Genomic DNA, 18,894 nt, shown 5'->3' on the forward strand with positions numbered 1-18,894 from the left:
CCTTGTTGAAGCTCATCAGATTTATTTTGGCCCAATCCTCTAATTTGTCTAGAGTTAGGGTTAGGCTTGATTCCCAGCCAGGGGCCTGGTCACTGAAAGCACCTGACACCAGTGCCCCAGCCCAGCAGGCTCTGGGCGCCATCACAGCAGCATCCTCATGGCCTATGTCTGTGAAGGGGTCTCTGCCCCAGCCAGGCCCAATGCACCATGGGCTGGATGACCAACAGCTGGGCCTGGAGCTGGCCTGCCCTGGACCCATGCAGCCTTCTCTGCTCTGCCTCGCTGGGACTCCAGCATGCTGACAGGGCCTGGAACTGGCCACACATGTTTCCCTCCCACCGTTCAGCCTATCGATGGCACCTCACCAGCCTGTCCTGAGGTCAGAGCAAGGACTCTGTTCAACCTGCCCTAGAGAGACAGGGGCCATCAGCAAAATGCAGATCCCAGGGCAGGCCCAGATTGCAAAGCCTCCAGATCCACTGCAGTAGGTGCTGGGCGGGGCAGGGGTGTCATGCCTGACTCTACAGTAAAGGGGGTGTGGTGCCAGGGATGGCTAGATACGGGTTATGGGGATAGATAGATAGATAGATAGATAGATAGATAGATAGATAGATAGATAGGCCCATCAGCAGGCCCAGCTCCTGCAAGGCAGCAGTGGGCTTAGGGCTGTGTCTAGTCTGTAGCGTGGCAGTGCTGGGCGGTCAGCACCGAGGACACAGCCTGGCCCACAGGCAGCTTTTACGCTGAGTTCTCTGGAACTACTGGAAGGAAAAACGCTTCCTTCTACACATGGAGGGACGAGGTCAGCGGGTCTGTCCAGCTCACACCTCCTGCTGCCCAAGAGACGGGAAGCTGGACAGCTGTTAGTGCTTGGTAAGCATGTGGTAGCTGGATGGAGCGAGTCAGGATCCAGGGTCCTATTCTGGGCTCTGGGAGGGTAGTGTGATCTAATGGTTAGAGCAGGGGGGGCTGGGTGTCAGTACTCCTGGGTTCTATTCCCATGGCCTTGCAGTGTGGTGAATAGGGGAACTGGCTGGAATATTTGATGCGCTCGGTGTGTGACTGGACCGTCCCTCTGCACCACTACCAGTGTGGGAAGGACTGACCTGCTCCCTGGGACATGGGCGATCTAGCCAAGGATTTGATGACAGCTGGGTGGGGTATTTTTCCCATGAGTAAATGGAGCTGCTGGTCCTGACCCCCTCCCACAGGGCTGGACTCATTGGTGTGGGTTGGGGCTCAGGTGCTGGACTCGTCCGCTCCCACGACTGAGTCACACTTTCCCGTCCTCCCTTCCATGGAGCAAGAGGCAACAATGTGGGGAGGGACGGAAGCGATGCCTGGCAGCAGGCCATCAGCAATCAGCCAGCCTCGCTGGGAGCAGAACCGGGCCTTCCTGCCACACCACCTGGCTCCGGCCTCTAGGGTCCGTCTGCCCCACTGTCAGACACCCACGCCAGCCCGTGCCAGCTGACTCAGGCTACAGGGCTGTTTAATTACAAGTGCAGTCGTTTGGGACCCGCCCCCCCTCGTGGGGTCCTAGAACCCAGCCCAAATGGCTACACCAGAATTAAACAGCCCCTGAGCCCGAGTCAGCTGGCACGGGCCGATGCAGGTGTCTGATTGCCGTGTAGACATACTCAAAGGGTCCCCCCGGCACCAGAGCAGAGCTACGGTCCGTGCTGCGGCCAGGGGCCAGGCAACTATTGTCACAAAACACCCCCCAGCCCCTGGGACTAGAACCCCGAACTTCAGGGACCAGCCCTCGGCCACTTGCAGAGAGGATACCCGCCCAGGGCAAGAACTAGGAGAAGGGCCAGGATCCTCTCTGTGAGGAACCCGAAGGGGCATCACCCCCCCCGACACACAAACCCTTCCCCACACACACACACACACAAACCCTTCCCCGCACACACCTCCTACCCCCTGTGCACACACAAAAAATCCTTCCCTGCACACACACACACAACCCCCCATGACTCCTACCCACCCATGCGCACACACACTTCCCTCCACACACAATCACCACACACAATTCCAACCCCCACACAGACACACAAACCCTTCCTCACACACAACTCCTACGCCCCACGCACACACAAAAACCTTTCCTGCAAGCGCGCACACACACACACAAAACCCCCCCATGACTCATACCCCGCCCACACATACACTTCCCTCCACACACAAGCACCACTCACAACTCCAGCTGTCACAGACACACAAACCCTTCCCCACACACAACTGCTACCCCCTGCACACACACACATAATTCTTACCCTGCACACACACACACAACCCTTCCCTATATACACAACCCCCCCCCCCCACACACACACAACTCCATAAAAACAGCGACACCACACACAGGTCACTCCCCGTCCAGCTGTGACGGCTTTGGAGCTGCCTGTAATGCTCTGCCATTGCTGGTTCACTGGGCTCCTTGCTGCATGTTCCGTGAGTTCCTGGGCGGGGGCTGACACATCTCCTGGCCAACACGTGGGGAAACTGGAGAGAAAGACGTTCATTTGATTCCCCACTCGCCCCTCCTGGATCTGCCAGACACGTTTCCTCGGGGTTAGGGAGTCAGACACTTCAGAGGGGTCTGAAGACACAGACGCTCTCTCGATCAGTTGGACAGTTACCGGGGACACTGAGGCAGAGGTGTTGGGGAGCGGCTCAGCTGGTGGTAAGCCTGAGCCTTTAGGTGAGGTATATGCAGACGGACCGTTGTTTCAATCCTGTCTCTCGTGCTAGGACAGGTTCCCATGGTTCAGATCCTGCACTGCTTTGAGGCAACAAGTCTGGGTGGGGTCACTCTGGGCAGAGTTCCCGACAGGGGCCGGACCCCATCAGACCTGCTGGGTAACCATGGGGGAATGGAACACAGGGCCAGGGCTGAGAGTAGGTGAATCAAGGATCCCACCCCTGCGAAGTGAAGGTGTGAGCTGATCCAGAGGGGGAGCTCTCAAGGTATGTCTACACTGCAGTTAGACACCTGCAAATGGCCCATGCCAGGGGCTGTTTAATTGCAGTGTAGATGTTCTGGCTCAGTGTGAAGCGCAGGCTCTGGGACGCGACAAATATCTGCAATGAAATAATCCCTTAGCCCAAGCCCCCTGAGCCCAAGTCAGCTGGCACCGGCCAGCCTTGGGTTTTCCATTGCACTGTAGACATACCCACAGAGCACCATGCTTCGGACACCTGTAAGCCAGTGGCCTGAATGAGCTCTCTCATGCCATCTATTGATGAACTGGAGGAAAAGCTAATGTACTCAATGCTTTTTTTGCCTCTGTCTTCACGAACAAGGTCAGCTCCCAGACTGCTGCACTGGGCAGCACAGCATGGGGAGGAGGTGACCAGCCCTCTGTGGAGAAAGAAGTGGTTCGGGACTATTTAGAAAAGCTGGACGTGCACAAGTCCATGGGGCCGGATGCGCTGCATCCAAGAGTGCCAAAGGAGTTGGCGGATGTGATTGCAGAGCCATTGGCCATTATCTTTGAAACCTCATGGCGATCAGGGGAAGTCCCGGACGACTGGAAAAAGGCTAATGTAGTGCCCATCTTTAAAAAAGGGAAGAAGGAGGATCCTGGGAATTCATAGAATCATAGAATCATAGAATATCAGGGTTGGAAGGGACCCCAGAAGGTCATCTAGCCCAACCCCCTGCTCGAAGCAGGACCAATTCCCAGTTAAATCATCCCAGCCAGGGCTTTGTCAAGCCTGACCTTAAAAACCTCTAAGGAAGGAGATTCTACCACCTCCCTAGGTAACGCATTCCAGTGTTTCACCACCCTCTTAGTGAAAAAGTTTTTCCTAATATCCAATCTAAACCTCCCCCATTGCAACTTGAGACCATTACTCCTCGTTCTGTCATCTGCTACCATTGAGAACAGTCTAGAGCCATCCTCTTTGGAACCCCCTTTCAGGTACTTGAAAGCAGCTATCAAATCCCCCCTCATTCTTCTCTTCCGCAGACTAAACAATCCCAGCTCCCTCAGCCTCTCCTCATAACTCATGTGCTCTAGACCCCTAATCATTTTTGTTGCCCTTCGCTGGACTCTCTCCAATTTATCCACATCCTTCTTGTAGTGTGGGGCCCAAAACTGGACACAGTACTCCAGATGAGGCCTCACCAGTGTCGAATAGAGGGGAACGATCACATCCCTCGATCTGCTCGCTATGCCCCTACTTATACATCCCAAAATGCCATTGGCCTTCTTGGCAACAAGGGCACACTGTTGACTCATATCCAGCTTCTCATCCACTGTCACCCCTAGGTCCTTTTCCGCAGAACTGCTGCCTAGCCATTCGGTCCCTAGTCTGTAGCGGTGCATTGGATTCTTCCATCCTAAGTGCAGGACCCTGCACTTATCCTTATTGAACCTCATCAGATTTCTTTTGGCCCAATCCTCCAATTTGTCTAGGTCCTTCTGTATCCTATCCCTCCCCTCCAGCGTATCTACCACTCCTCCCAGTTTAGTATCATCTGCAAATTTGCTGAGAGTGCAATCCACACCATCCTCCAGATCATTTATGAAGATATTGAACAAAACCGGCCCCAGGACCGACCCCTGGGGCACTCCACTTGACACCGGCTGCCAACTAGACATGGAGCCATTTATCACTACCCGTTGAGCCCGACAATCTAGCCAGCTTTCTACCCACCTTATAGTGCATTCATCTAGCCCATACTTCCTTAACTTGCTGACAAGAATACTGTGGGAGACCGTGTCAAAAGCTTTGCTAAAGTCAAGAAACAATACATCCACTGCTTTCCCTTCATCCACAGAACCAGTAATCTCATCATAAAAGGCGATTAGATTAGTCAGGCATGACCTTCCCTTGGTGAATCCATGCTGACTGTTCCTGATCACTTTCCTCTCATGTAAGTGCTTCAGGATTGATTCTTTGAGGACCTGCTCCATGATTTTTCCAGGGACTGAGGTGAGGCTGACTGGCCTGTAGTTCCCAGGATCCTCCTTCTTCCCTTTTTTAAAGATTGGCACTACATTAGCCTTTTTCCAGTCATCCGGGACTTCCCCCGTTCGCCACGAGTTTTCAAAGATAATGGCCAAGGGCTCTGCAATCACAGCCGCCAATTCCTTCAGCACTCTCGGATGTAACTCGTCCGGCCCCATGGACTTGTGCACGTCCAGCTTTCCTAAATAGCCCCTAACCACCTCTATCTCCACAGAGGGCTGGCCATCAATTACAGGCCAGTCAGCCTCACCTCAGTCCCTGGAAAAATCATGGAACAGGTCCTCAAGGAATCAATTCTGAAGCACTTAGAGGAGAGGAAAGTGATCAGGAACAGTCAGCATGGATTCACCAAGGGCAAGTCATGCCTGACTAATCTAATTGCCTTCTATGATGAGATAACTGGCTCTGTGGATGAAGGGAAAGCAGTGGACGTGTTGTTCCTTGACTTTAGCAAAGCTTTTGACACTGTCTCCCACAGTATTCTTGCCAGCAAGTTAAAGAAGTATGGGCTGGATGAATGGACTATAAGGTGGATAGAAAGCTGACTAGATTGTCGGGCTCAATGGGTAGTGATCAATGGCTCCATGTCTAGTTGGCAGCCGGTATCAAGTGGAGTGCCCCAAGGGTCGGTCCTGGGGCCGGTTTTGTTCAATATCTTCATAAATGATCTGGAGGATGGTGTGGATTGCACCCTCAGCAAGTTTGCAGATGACACTAAACTGGGAGGAGTAGTAGATACGCTGGAGGGTAGGGATAGGATACAGAGGGACCTAGACAAATTAGAGGATTGGGCCAAAAGAAATCTGATGAGGTTCAACAAGGACAAGTGCAGAGTCCTGCAATTAGGACGGAAGAATCCCATGCACCGCTACAGACTAGGGACCGAATGGCTCAGCAGCAGTTCTGCAGAAAAGGACCTAGGGGTTACAGTGGACGAGAAGCTGGATATGAGTCAACAGTGTGCCCTTGTTGCCAAGAAGGCCAATGGCATTTTGGGATGTATAAGTAGGGGCATTGCGAGCAGATCGAGGGACGTGATCGTTCCCCTCTATTCGACACTGGTGAGGCCTCATCTGGAGTACTGTGTCCAGTTTTGGGCCCCACACTACAAGAAGGATGTGGAAAAATTGGAAAGAGTCCAGCAGAGGGCAACAAAAATGATTAGGGGACTGGAACACATGACTTATGAGGAGAGGCTGAGGGAACTGGGAATGTTTTAGTCTACAGAAGAGAAGAATGAGGGGGGATTTGATAGCTGCTTTCAACTACCTGAAAGGGGGTTCCAAAGAGGATGGCTCTAGACTGTTCTCAGTGGTAGCAGATGACAGAACAAGGAGTAATGGTCTCAAGTTGCAGTGGGGGAGATTTAGGTTGGATATTAGGAAAAACTTTTTCACTAGGAGGGTGGTGAAACACTGGAATGTGTTACCTAGGGAGGTGGTGGAATCCCCTTCCTTAGAAGTTTTTAAGGTCAGGCTTGACAAAGTCCTGGCTGGGATGATTTAATTGGGGATTGGTCCTGCTTTGAGCAGGGGGTTGGACTAGATGACCTCCTGAGGTCCCTTCCAACCCTGATATTCTATGGAAAGGCTTCATGAACTGACCTTATTTGCATAGACACATCTCTTTTTTCACGGTAGGTGCTCAGTGCTGGCTGTTTTGGGTTCAAATTCACTTAAGCGGTGGATACGGGGTAATGAAATGTTGTTTTCCCTATCATACAACTAAAGGGTAGCAGAATGGTTCTTACTATGCCCTGACTGAGGGGTCACCATGACCATGCCTTCCTGCTATGTGTGGGCTAGTGAGCCAAGTGAGAGGGAGACGGGGTGGCTTATGTCTAAGAACTGGATGTGGGGTTGGGTGGGGGGGTTAAGTGTTTAAAAGCAAAGCTGAGTAGTCTGTGACCCCTAAAAACAAAATCACCGAGGTCTGGTCTATGCTAGAAATTTAAGTCAGTATATCTACGGGTGTGAAAAATCCACACCCCCGAGAGATATAACTGTACTGACCTAGGCCCCCGTGTAGACAGCATAGGTCCACGAAAGAATTCTTCCATCAACCTAGCTACTGTCTCTCAGGAAGGTGGGTTACCTACACCGATGGGAGAGCCCTTCCCATTGGCATAGGTAGCATCTACACTGCAGCACTGTAGTGTTTTAGGTGTAGACATACTCTGATAAACTGGTCTGGGGGGCTGAGTCGCAGGGCATGTCTACACCTAAAACACTTGGGAGGGGTTCTGAGAGGCAGTAGCTTGGTCGAGGGAAGCTAGGTCGATGGTGTGGCCCCCTCCACTCTCCTGCTGGTAATAGCTCACCTTACCTGATCACTCTCGTTACGGTGTGTATGGTAACACCCATTGTTTCATGTTCTCTGTGTATATAGAATCTCCCCACTGTATTTTCCACTGCATGCATCCGATGAAGTGATCTGTAGCTCACGAAAGCTTATGCTGTAATAAATTTGTTAGTCTCTAAGGTGCCACAAGTCCTCCTTTTCTTTTTGCGGATACAGACTAACAAGGCTGCTACTCTGAAACCAGTGGTTTAAGTGTAGATGGAGCCTGGGTACGGGGATGCTGTGTGGGGACAGAGAAGACGAAGCAGAGAAGACACCGGCCGGCAGTGAGGTTCCCCAGCACTACCCAGAGCAATCACTAAGCACCGGGCAGGCGGTGGAGCCTCAGGACAGGGCAGCCTGGCCCAGGGCAGCACGAGGGGCGGCCTCTACCCAGCCAACCCGAGAGCTGTGGCTGCTGATAGCTGGGTGAGGTGGCGGTGGCCATGAGACTGGGAGACCCAGACGAGGGACGTGGCAGTGGGGGAGGCAGTGGGGAAAAGCAGCGGTGGTAGCAAAGCAGTCATTGGAGGTGTCCAACCCACCTGAATGCACCCCTGGAGGCTGGGGTGCCTCTGAGCTCAGACAACAAACTGGGGGGTGCAGTGGAAGGGAGAGATGAGTTAAAGGGATATTTGTCCACTGGAATTTCAACCTGCAAGGTGGGAAACTGAGGCACCTCACGAAGGTCAGGGAGGGGCAGGCATGGTGGGGCAGAGGATCCCAGAGAGCACGACCCGCCTTTCCTAGAAATGCAAGGGTAGGGCATGCAGCTAATGCGCTAGCCAGAGCAGCTGGGAGGGACACGGGCTGGAGCCGTGTCTGCCTTTCGTCTTCTGGGCTGAGTGCGCCGCCGGGCTGGGGGAGGAGAGGGCTGCAGGAGGCGAGCTTCAGACTGTGTCGCGCCGCGGTGCAGGGAAAGCAGATGTGAGGGGGAGGGGAAGGGGGGCAAGGGAACGAAGGGAGAACGAAGGCCCTCGATGGTGGGGCTGCAGGGGAAGATCAAAGGGGAAATTGAAAGCCAAGAGCAGGAGGGAGGAAGGAGGGAGAAGTTGCGGGGCGGGGGGGGGGCGTCAATGGGAAAGCAAAGGCTGCGAAAGGCCAAGCAAGACACCGCATGGCTCGGCCTGCGTTTGCAGCTCGGTGCCAGCAGCCCCCGCCCTTGGCCACAGCCGCACGGTCCCAGAGCCTCGGCGCGGGACGGGGATAAAGGGGGCGAGAGAGGGGGCAGGGAAGGGAGGCCAGCAGGGAGAGGCTGCTGGGCTGTAATTGCAGGATCCAGCTGCCAAGGCCTGCACCAGCCCAAATCTCTGTCTCCGAGGGGATTCGCCCCCAGCCCAGGCTGAGCTCGCCTGGCCCAGACTCCCCTGGGCACAGTGCCCCAGGGGACGGCCCCTCTTTGACCTGCCAGGCTTTGGCAGAGGGGTGTCCGGCCAAACTGCAGCCCCCTAGGACAGAGGAGGTCACAGACATGCCAGCTTCAGCCCCAAGGACCTGAGCACATGTGGAGTGTCTGGGACAGGCCTGGGGGGATGGAACAGGGGGAGCCCCTGCTCTTGGGGGAGCCCAGGCTGCCAGGCCATCTCCCTCAGGGTGCTCGCAGGTTGCTGTGGAGCTGGCCCTCTTGCCATCCCTATTCTCACTGCCCTCGGAGGGCCTGTCCTCACCCAGCCCGATTCCATGGGGCTTTGCCCCAAATGCCCTCTATTCATGTAGGCAGCGATGGCAAAAAGCAGGTGGCAAGGGGGCCTACAGCACAGCCCCAGGCACCGGGTCTGCCACTGCCCAAGCCAGCTCTGCTGGCCCCTTCCTGTATTCCTAGCACAGCCAGACTCCCACTTACTCTGCACACGCTGCTGAACTCGAGCCCCCAGCTGCTGGGATGGAGGCTCAGCCTGGGAGCCAGGACTCCTGGGTTATATTCCAAACCCTGGCACTGAGTTCCTCTGTGCTCTTGTGTAGGTCACAGCCCCTCTCCAGGCCTCAGTTTCCCCACCACTCCAATGAGGGTAGTGACACTGCCCCACCTTCAGGAAGAGCTTTGAGATCTCTGGATGAAAAGCCCTGCTCCGTGCCAGGTGCTGGCCTGTACAGAGGAAGAAGCTGTGGCAGAAGGGGGCAGGGACTGGCCCTGGTCAGACAGGGAGTTTGGCTCTCCCAGAGGCTCCTCCCTGTCCTGACACAGTGGAGTCAACAGGAGTGCTGGGAGCGCAGGAAATCAGGGCCGCCAACGCCAACTCTAGCAATACTTGGTGTTTTTCTTAAAGCCCCAGCTCCAGGAGTCATGTGGTTTGGGATTAACGTAAGAGTCACTTTCCAGCCCTTCTGACTGCAGAGAGGCCCACGGCCATGAAGCAGGAGGCAGAAGAAAGGACCCAACGGTTAGGATACTATTTTTTGCGGTGTCATGACTTTCTGCAGCCTGACTCATGATTTCTGAACGTCTGGAGCTGGCGGGACCACCTGGATTTGTCTCTAGGAGGATCCGAGCCCTCAGAATCTGGAGCCAACTGGCTGCGTGTCCTGGGCAGGGCACCCATCACCGCAGTATCCAGCCTCTCTTCTCATGGAGGGGGCGAGAGAGAGGAGAAATACTCCTCAAACGAAGCTACAAATTGTAGAAAAAACTCGGCAAGCGGGGCAAAGTGCCAACTTCTTGCCGGAAGGCCGGGCCGGCCGCCAGCCGTTTCTGTTCCCACCTCCAACCCCCCTCCCAATAGCCTTTAGTTGTCATTTAAAAAAAAAAAAACAACAACAACAACAATACAAGGACTAGCTCTGACAGGGGCAATTGCGTCAAATAACAGAAGAGATTGCAAAAACTTGTCCTCAGCCAATGGGGGCTGAGCCGCTCTCGGGAGACAGCTGTTAAAAGGGGCTAGCCCGGGGATGAGCAACCAGAGAAACTCAGCAGAGAGCGAGAGAAAGAAAGAAAGAAAGAAAGAAAGAAAGAAAGAAAGAAAGAAAGAAAGTCTCCTCTCAAGCTTGCAGGGGTTTGCAGAGAGGGCTGGGAACTGGGAGACAGCTTCTAGAGGGAATAACTTGACATCTTCCCGGTGGGCACTTTTCCTTCTGTTTCTTTGCAAAAAGGAGAAGAAAAACTTTTCTATGGTTTTTTCCTCAACCAAGGTTTGAAAACTAGAGCCAGCCCCATCCTGTCGGCACTCTGCAAAGCCAACCAGGATCCGACCCGCCCTGCAGTTTGCCGAAGGAATAGTCCGTGGAAGGGCTGGGACTTGAAACAAAAGAGCTGAGAAGACGCTTTATAAACGATTGAAGCGCCAGCCAGCGTGCGCCTCCTCTGGCTCTGGGTCAGCATCTGCCGCGAACCTCGCCGAGCGCAGAGCCCGCTCCCGATGACGGGCTCGCCTCGGAGCTGCTGTTAGGAGCCGCCCTGTGCCAGGTGCTGCTGAGAGCATTGACCGAGTGGCTCTGCAGAGCACGAGCCCCGGGTCCCTGTCGTTAATTACAGCTGCTCTTGCTAGTTAAGGGGAAAGCCCAGGGCCTCCCCAGGGCAGTGTAACATCACAGAGCTCTTGGGATCGTATTTTGTCCCCCGTCTACCCTTGTGCCCCCATGGGAAGCCCGCTCTGTGCGACGCTGCCCCTTCTCGTCGCTGCCTGCTGCCACCTCGTGCTGGCATCGGGGGAGCAAGCCGGTGCCGGTGCCGGTGACTACAGGGAGGAAATCGTGTTTCCGGAGCGCCTGGCGGGCGAAGCCAAGGCGGGCGTGTCTGGGGAGGGGCTGGGCGGCAGTCCCAGCCCGCGGCTTCTCTACCGCATCCGCACCTTGGAGAAAGACCTGGTCCTGGACCTGGAGAGGGACCCCAGCTTCCTGGCGGAGGGGCTGACGGTGCAGTACCTGGGCAGGAGCGGGCAGCCAGCCGCAGTCGACGGGTCGACCGAGCCGGGGAGCTACTACACCGGCACGGTGAACTCGGACCCGGACTCGGTGGCGGCAGTGAACTACGACGGGGTGTCGCTGCTGGGGGTGCTGCAGCACCACGGCACGGAGTACCACGTGCAGCCCCTGGACGGGGGGGCGCCCAACGCAGTGGCTGGAGCCGGTGCCCACGTGCTCAGGAAGAAGATACCCGAGAAAGCCAATGGCACCATGTGTACCGTGGGCGCCCAGGCTCCGGGCACAGCTGCCGCCAGCGGAAGGGAGCCCCGCGCCGCAGCAGCGTCCTCCAGGAGAGCAAAGGTAGGGGCGGCTGCGGGCACCACCCACAAGGGGCGGGGCAGGGTCCTCACCGGCGGGCAGAGCGGGCCTGCCTCCCCGGCCGGGCGCCCCAGGCGGGGGTTCCTCCCGTGCCTGGTCCTTTTGGCCTGGTGCCCTAGTCCCGCTCCTGCTGCTGGGGGAATCCTGGAATGTGGCAATCCCGGCCAGCTTCTCTTGCCGGGGGGGGGGGGATCCCGGCCAGCTTCTCTTGCCTGGGGGGGGGATCCCGGCCAGCTTCTCTTGCCTGGGGGGGGATCCCGGCCAGCTTCTCTTGCCGGGGGGGGATCCCGGCCAGCTTCTCTTGCCTGGGGGGGGGGGATCCCGGCCAGCTTCTCTTGCCGGGGGGGGATCCCGGCCAGCTTCTCTTGCCTGCGGGGGATCCCGGCCAGCTTCTCTTGCCTGCGGGGGATCCCGGCTAGCTTCTCTTGCCGGGGGGGGATCCCGGCCAGCTTCTCGTCCTTGCCTGGGGGGGATCCCGGCTAGCTTCCAGTCTCTGCAGGGGCGGGGGGGGGGGGGAGAGGCCGAGCTAGTTCCTTTCTCTGCCCGGGAAGGAATCCTGGATAACTTCCCATCTCTGCCTGATGGTGGGGGATCCCAGATAGCTTCCCGTCCCAGGGTGGCAGGGGAATCCTGGCTAGGGTTGCCAGCTTTGGTTGGACATATTCCTGGAGGTTTCATCACATGACACAATCTCTAATTAATGATTAATCTTTAATTCCTGGACACTCCAGGACAATTCTGGAGGGTTGGCAACCGTAAGATTCCTGGCTAGTTTCCTGTCTCCGCAGGGCGTGGGGGGATCCTGGTTAGTTTCCTGTCCTGAGGCAGTGGGGGGATTCTGGCTATTTGCCACCCCTGTAGCAGGGCCAGGCTGTTGTGGGAAGCCCTGTCCCCTCCCTGAGCCAGCCACCTCCCCTCCAATGCTCTTTGGGTCACTTGCTTATTTCTACCTTGGCCATTTGCCTCCGAACCCAGCTGGGAGGGTGGCTCGCTGCCATGGAAACAGCTGCTCCCCTCCTCCCCCCGCCCACCGCTGGAGCTGCCCGGGGGGCAGGCGGGTTGGCACAGGCTCCCAGCTGCCCCTGGCCCATCACCTAGTGCTAGAGGAGCTGAAAACTCCAGCTTTTCCTGTCCCTGCAGAGGCCCCCTGGGCCAGAGCTCAGAGTTCACCTTTAGTCTCTGGTAGAGGAGCCTGGGTAGAGCAGGGGCTGGAGTCAGGATGCCTGGGCTCTGTTCCCAGCTCTGGGAGAGAAGTGGGGTCTAGTAGTCAGAGCTGGGGGAATGTGGGGGGATTGGGTGCTGTTCCCAGCTCTGCACAGACATTATGACCCCAGGCAAGTCCCTTTTCTGTTCCGTGCCTCAGTTTCTCCCTTTATAAAATGGGGCTGAGCACACTCACACCTCAGAGTCTGTCTGAGCCCACCCTGCCCCCTAGGCTGAGACAGTGACTGGTCCTAGCCCCCCAACCCCACCTCTGACTGCACCTGCCATAGAATGAACCAGGTCCAGCCCTGGGGCACAGCCTGGACCCTGGGAACAGCCCTTGGGCAAAGGCCGGGCCCTGCATATGAAAAACCCGCCACGAGGCAGGCTGCCTAGGTGCCCCCACCCCATCTCTGACCATCTCCCTCCCCACAGCGGTTCGCCTCGGTGCCGCGCTACGTGGAGACGCTGGTGGTGGCAGACGAGCACATGGCCCAGTTCCATGGCGCCGGGCTCAAGCGCTACCTGCTGACCGTCATGGCCGCCGCCGCCAAGTTCTTCCGCCACCCGAGCCTGCGGAACCCGGTGACGCTGGTGGTGACGCGGCTGGTGGTGCTGGGGGCCGGCGAGGACGGGCTGCAGATCACGGCCAACGCCGCCCAGATGCTGCGCAACTTCTGCCAGTGGCAGAAAGGGCTCAACAAGCCGGATGACACGGATTCGGAGCATTTCGACACGGCCATCTTCTTTACCCGGCAGGTACGCTCCCCCTCAGTACAACCCCCCCAGTTCAGCCTCCCAGTGCCGCCCCCCCCCCCGGGACGCCTCTCCCCAGTGCAGCCCCCCCCCCAGTGCAGCACCTCTCCGAGACTCTCCTCGCCACATCAGCAATGGCCAGTGGCCATCAGGGGGTGAGAAGCTCAGATGGGGGACAGGCCCCTGCTGGGGCAGGGGACCCATGGAGGGGCTCCCTGGCCAATCCAGCACTAGCCCTGGGTACCCCGAATTAGCTCACAGCTGGGGGAGATGGGGCTGGCCCCGCAGCGCGCCTCAAGCCTAGGGGCTGGGACGGCATGGCAGGCCCCCCGTCCCAGCGCCCCACATGCCCCAGCATCTTCTCTCTCCCACAGAACCTGTGTGGCCTCTCCACGTGCGACACACTGGGCATGGCGGACGTGGGCACCGTCTGCGACCCCACCCGCAGCTGCTCCATCGTGGAGGATGACGGGCTGCAGTCGGCCTTCACCGCGGCCCATGAACTTGGTAAGTGCTGCCGGCCGGGGGCAGGGCATCACGAGGCAGCGAGAGCCCAGAGCCATGCCAGGCACAGAATCAGAGTCCAGCATGGCCAGGCTCAGCTGCTCCATCTCCATTCCCACCCCCACACCTCTCCCCACTGCACACCAACCTCCCTGCTCCATCTCCCCCTCCCCTACACAGCACGGGGGATCAGAGTCCCAGTATCACCATGCTCAGCTGCTTGATTCCCCCTGCAGAGCCCCCGCTGCCCAGTGCCCCCCCCAGCCCAGGACCCCCCTCTCATGCCCTCCCCGTGGCAGCCCCCACAGGCCAGGTCCCTGCACCACACACTAACCCCATCTCATCTTCCCCCTCCCAGGCCACGTGTTCAACATGCTCCATGACAACGCCAAGGCCTGTGAGGACCTGAACTCCCACGCCAGCAGCACCCGCCACATGATGGCTCCAGTGATGTCCTACGTGGACCCCGACCAGCTGTGGTCACCCTGCAGCGCCCGCTTCATCACAGATTTCCTGGACAACGGCCATGGTAAGGACCCCTCCTGGGAGCCGGGGACATCTCTGCCTAGGCAGATTCTGCTGCCTATGCTGGTCTGGGGATGATTCCCCGCCCCACACAGTGTTCCTGTCCCAGCTGTCCCCTCGCCAAGTGGGTGGGGGGGACCCAACACAACACACCCTGAGCCAGCTCTGCCCCAGCCTGTCTGTGATGCCCGGGCCCCTCATGTGCCAACCCGTTCCCTCCCCACAGGTCACTGTCTCCTGGACAAGCCTCGTGAGCCCCTGCGCCTGCCGGCCCCCTTTCCGGGCAGCAACTATGATGCGGACCGGCAGTGCCAGCTGACCTTCGGGCCAGACTCCCGCCACTGCCCCAACCTGCACCCTCCCTGCTCCTCCTTGTGGTGCACGGGCAGGATCAACGGACACTTCATGTGCCAGACCAAGCACTTCCCCTGGGCAGACGGCACCGCCTGCGGACAGGGCAAGGCCTGCATGAATGGGCGCTGCATCAGCAAAGTGGAGATGAAGGCCTTCAACGTGAGTGTCCTGCTACCCATGGGCTCTGGGCAACTGCAAGGCGGGGCAGGGGGCAAAGCACTTGCCTTCCTCTGCGGGGGGCAGAACGGCGCATGGGAGAGCCAGGAGAGGGGTGAGGGCGGGGCTCAGGGACTGGCAGAGTGTGGAGGGAGTGGGGCAGGTATGGGGTGGTTGGGGACTGGGAGGGATGGAGCACCCCTCTATGCTTCCCAGCTGCAGAACGGCGCCGGGTGCCTGGGCCCAGGGCGCCCCCTGGTGGCCATGTGGATCTGATTCCCCCGTCCCCGTTTCTAACCCTGCTCTGTCTCTCCCTGCAGACTCCCACCCCTGGCGGCTGGGGCTCCTGGGGCCCGTGGGGCAAGTGCTCGCGGAGCTGCGGCGGGGGCGTGCAGTTCTCCACCCGTGAATGCAACAAGCCCGTCCCACGCAACGGTGGCAAATACTGCGAGGGCAAGCGCACCCAGTACCGCTCCTGCAACACCCTGGAGTGCCCGGATGGCACAGGTGAGTGAGGGCAGCACGTCACCGGGGAGGCAGCATTTCCCCTCCCCCCATAAGGACCCAGGAGCCGCTGGCTGGCTAGCGCAGCATCCTTTCTGCTCCGAACACAGACCCTCCTTAAGGGCGGGCTGGGTCCAGCTGGCACCAGCCCGGGAGCTCAGAGAGAGGCCCCTGCACGCCTGGCTGTGCACTGGCACTAATACCCCAGGAGCCAATTCCCTTCCCTGAGCCAGGGTGCTGCTGCTGCAGGGGTGACAAAGGGGGAACCCCTTGGGAAGGGCCGGTGGGCTGAGCTAGCCCCAGCTGGACATGGGGGTGGGGTTGGGGGGGCCTGGGACAGGGAAAAGGTCCATGCAAGGCCCTGAGAGCGTCTCCCAGAAGCCAACGCAGGGACGGGGGGAGGCTGTGGTGATGGGTGGGGGTCACTGCCCAGGAGCCAGGGCCCAGCACAGCCCCACACTGACCCAGCACCCCCCCCGCCCCGCGTCTCGTTCCAGCCCTCACCTTCCGGGAGCAGCAATGTGCTGTCTACAACCACCGCTCAGACCTGTTCAAGGGCTTCCCCGCGCCCATGGACTGGGTGCCCCGCTACAGCGGAGTGGCCGAGAAGGACCAGTGCAAGCTGACGTGCCAGTCGCGGGCCCTGGGCTACTACTACGTGCTGGAGCCGAGGGTGAGTGAGGGCTCCCCAGATCTCTGCGGGGGGCGGGGGGGGCGCACGGCCTTGTGGAACCAAGCCGTGGTGGGAGAGGACTGGCCCAGGCCTCACTGACTCTGTGCCCGTCTCTAGGTGGCGGATGGGACGCCCTGCTCCCCCGACAGCACCTCGGTCTGCGTGCAGGGGCGCTGCGTCCACGCTGGCTGCGACCGCGTCATCGGCTCCAAGAAGAAGTTTGACAAGTGCATGGTGTGCGGCGGAGATGGGTCCCGCTGCTCCAAGACCTACGGCTCCTTCACCAAGCCCCGGTGAGTCCCCACCCCACCTTGCGGGCTGGCCCGGGGGCAGGGCCTGGGCATGGGGCAGTGCACACAGAGCAGGCAGAGGGCAAGCAGGAGCTGGAATGCCAGGGCCCCATGCCCAGCTCATTACCAGCTTATGGTAACAAGGCGCTAATAGCAAGAACTGCCAAGCCCTGGCAGGGACAGGAAGGATCCCCACCCCCAGCTCTGGGCTCCTCAATCCCAGCCTGCAGCCCCTGGCTCTCCCAGTCCTCTCCCCTCCTGAAGCAGTGGCGGTGCACAGGGCTGGACCATGCTGAGCGCTTTGAGACGCAGGCATGAGGGGGAGCTATGCCAAACTCTCTGGAGCGGGTGCCAGAGCCCACATCCCCAGGGCTCTGCTCGGGGCCAGCCCCCAGGTCCCTCCCTCTGTTTGCCATCCAGCGTCCTGATGCCTGTATCCCTCTGCCTTTCAGCTATGGTTACAATGACGTAGTCACCATCCCGGCTGGGGCCACGCACATCCTGATCCGCCAGAGCAGCAGCTCCGCCACGGCCAGCGATGGCATCTACCTGGCGCTGCGGAGGCAGGACGGCACCTACGCCCTGAACGGGAACTATGTCCTGGTGCCCTCGGAGCTGGACATCAGCCTGGCGGGCAGCGTGACGCTGCGCTACAGTGGGGCCACCAAGGCCACAGAGATCATCACGGGCCGCGGGCCACTCCGCGAGCCGCTCACTCTGCAGGCGCTGGTGGTGAGCGATCACAAAGCCCCCCGGCTCAAATACACCTTCTTCAAGCCCAGGCAGGAAAAGCGGCCGACAGAGCAGTGGCTGAAGCAGAAGGCCCAGATTCTGGAGATCCTGAGGAACCGGCGCGGGCGCAAGGAACCCCCCCGGCATTAGCCGTTTAGCTCATGGCTGGAGTGGCAGCACCCGGTGCAGCTTCCCCTGGTACCAGGGACCAATGGGCTGGAGCCCGTCCCAAAGACAGAATCAGATGCTGGAGCCCCCAGCTCAGGGTACCCCTGGGGGCTCCCCCTGCCAGGCCAGGGCTCCGTGGGACAGAGCTCTGTGTCCGGCCATTTGAAGGGGAATCTGCGCTGGGAGCCGCTGTGGCGTTCCCAAAGGGACCTGTTTGGTGGGGACACTTGCAACTGCCGGGTCTCTATTTATTCGGGTATTTATTCGTGGCTGGGGCCATGGGCACTGTCCATGGTACATCACTCAGCACCTTCCTTCGGCCTGGCTGAGACTCGGCAAACTCGCTCCATGTCCCACCAGGCGCGAGCCACGAAGCACATTTTGAATCAGCTTCTACCTCAGTCCCCCCGCAACCTCTCTGTCCCCACTAGAGCTGGGTCTCACAGGGTTCATTGGCGCGCTGGGCAGCAGAGGACTGACAGGCCGTGGCCTGGTCCTGGGGGCTGGGAGGGGCAGGCAGGATACGGCCCCCTTCACTGCAGAGAGGAATATGAGGGCTGAGTTAGGGCCCTCTGGAGCTGCGGGCCAGGCCTTGCTGCATGTGACCCCAGCACTGTCTGGTCTTGGTGCTGCGCTGGCATCGTGGCAGCCTGGCAGTGCCCAGGAGCAGAGAGCCAGCCTCCCCCAGCCCGTTTGCTCAGTGGCTGCGGACGCAGCAAAGGAGGGACTGCGAGTAATAATTTAAGGTCTATTTAAAGCAAAGGGCCGCTGCCCGGGCAAGTCCCTGCTGGCATGGCTGCTGCCGGTTTGCACCAGTTGCATTTTTCTATTAATTATTGTCATTATTTTTTGTAATAAAAACCTGCCAAAGTTATTTATAGACCACACTCGACTGACGCCTGGTTATTGGGCGCGCGGGAGCCACACTCCACCTGGTCAGGCCGCGCTCACGCCCCGCACGCTGGAGCAGGAGCGCAGCTGGGCCCACCCACAGCCGTGCCCCGGCCCCACCTCTACAGCGCCCCCTGCTGGGAGAGGCCGGGGCTGTGGAGCGGGGCGTGCCCCCATCCTCACTGCTGTCCCGTGTCAGGCCAGCCCCTTTGCTGCAGGCACCTGTCCCCAGAGCCCGGGAGGGTGATGTGGCTGGAGAAGGCCCAGCATGGGGCAGGGAGGGGGCGGTGATACCCACTGGCCTGGCCTGGCTTTGGCTTCTGCCAGCGGCCCAGCCCTGGAGGGGCAAGCACGTTGGCCCGGGAAGCAGGGAGTCCTGATCCCTGCTGCGCCCCCTGGGAGGTCGGCGCTCCTGCCCAAGGACAGGCGGTGGTGGGGCAGTGAAGTGCCCGGGGCAGCGCCAGCGCGGGTGGGAGGAGGACGGATCCCCCCCGTCTCCTGTCCCAGCGAGGCGCCCGGCTGTGGCCGTGGGCTGCCCACCCTGGGCCTGGGTGTCGGCTGCTGGATCCTCCTCCGCTTCCTGCTGCCGATCAA

General features: G+C 59.1%; 1 protein-coding gene across 1 annotated transcript; it reads left to right on the forward strand.

Annotated features, from left to right (window-relative positions):
* The first annotated feature begins 9,591 nt into the window (after positions 1-9,591).
* Positions 9,592-18,291, forward strand: ADAMTS4 (ADAM metallopeptidase with thrombospondin type 1 motif 4). Its single transcript, XM_074938179.1, has 9 exons — positions 9,592-11,526; positions 13,183-13,506; positions 13,878-14,010; positions 14,366-14,536; positions 14,759-15,045; positions 15,363-15,549; positions 16,044-16,219; positions 16,337-16,512; positions 16,962-18,291. The coding sequence occupies exons 1-9, from the start codon at positions 10,900-10,902 to the stop codon at positions 17,389-17,391; spliced, it is 2,511 nt and encodes an 836-aa protein (XP_074794280.1). The 5' UTR covers positions 9,592-10,899; the 3' UTR covers positions 17,392-18,291.
* Positions 18,292-18,894: the final 603 nt, after the last annotated feature.

Source organism: Natator depressus, chromosome 24, assembly GCF_965152275.1.
Source record: "Natator depressus isolate rNatDep1 chromosome 24, rNatDep2.hap1, whole genome shotgun sequence".
Lineage (NCBI taxonomy): Eukaryota > Metazoa > Chordata > Testudines > Cheloniidae > Natator > Natator depressus.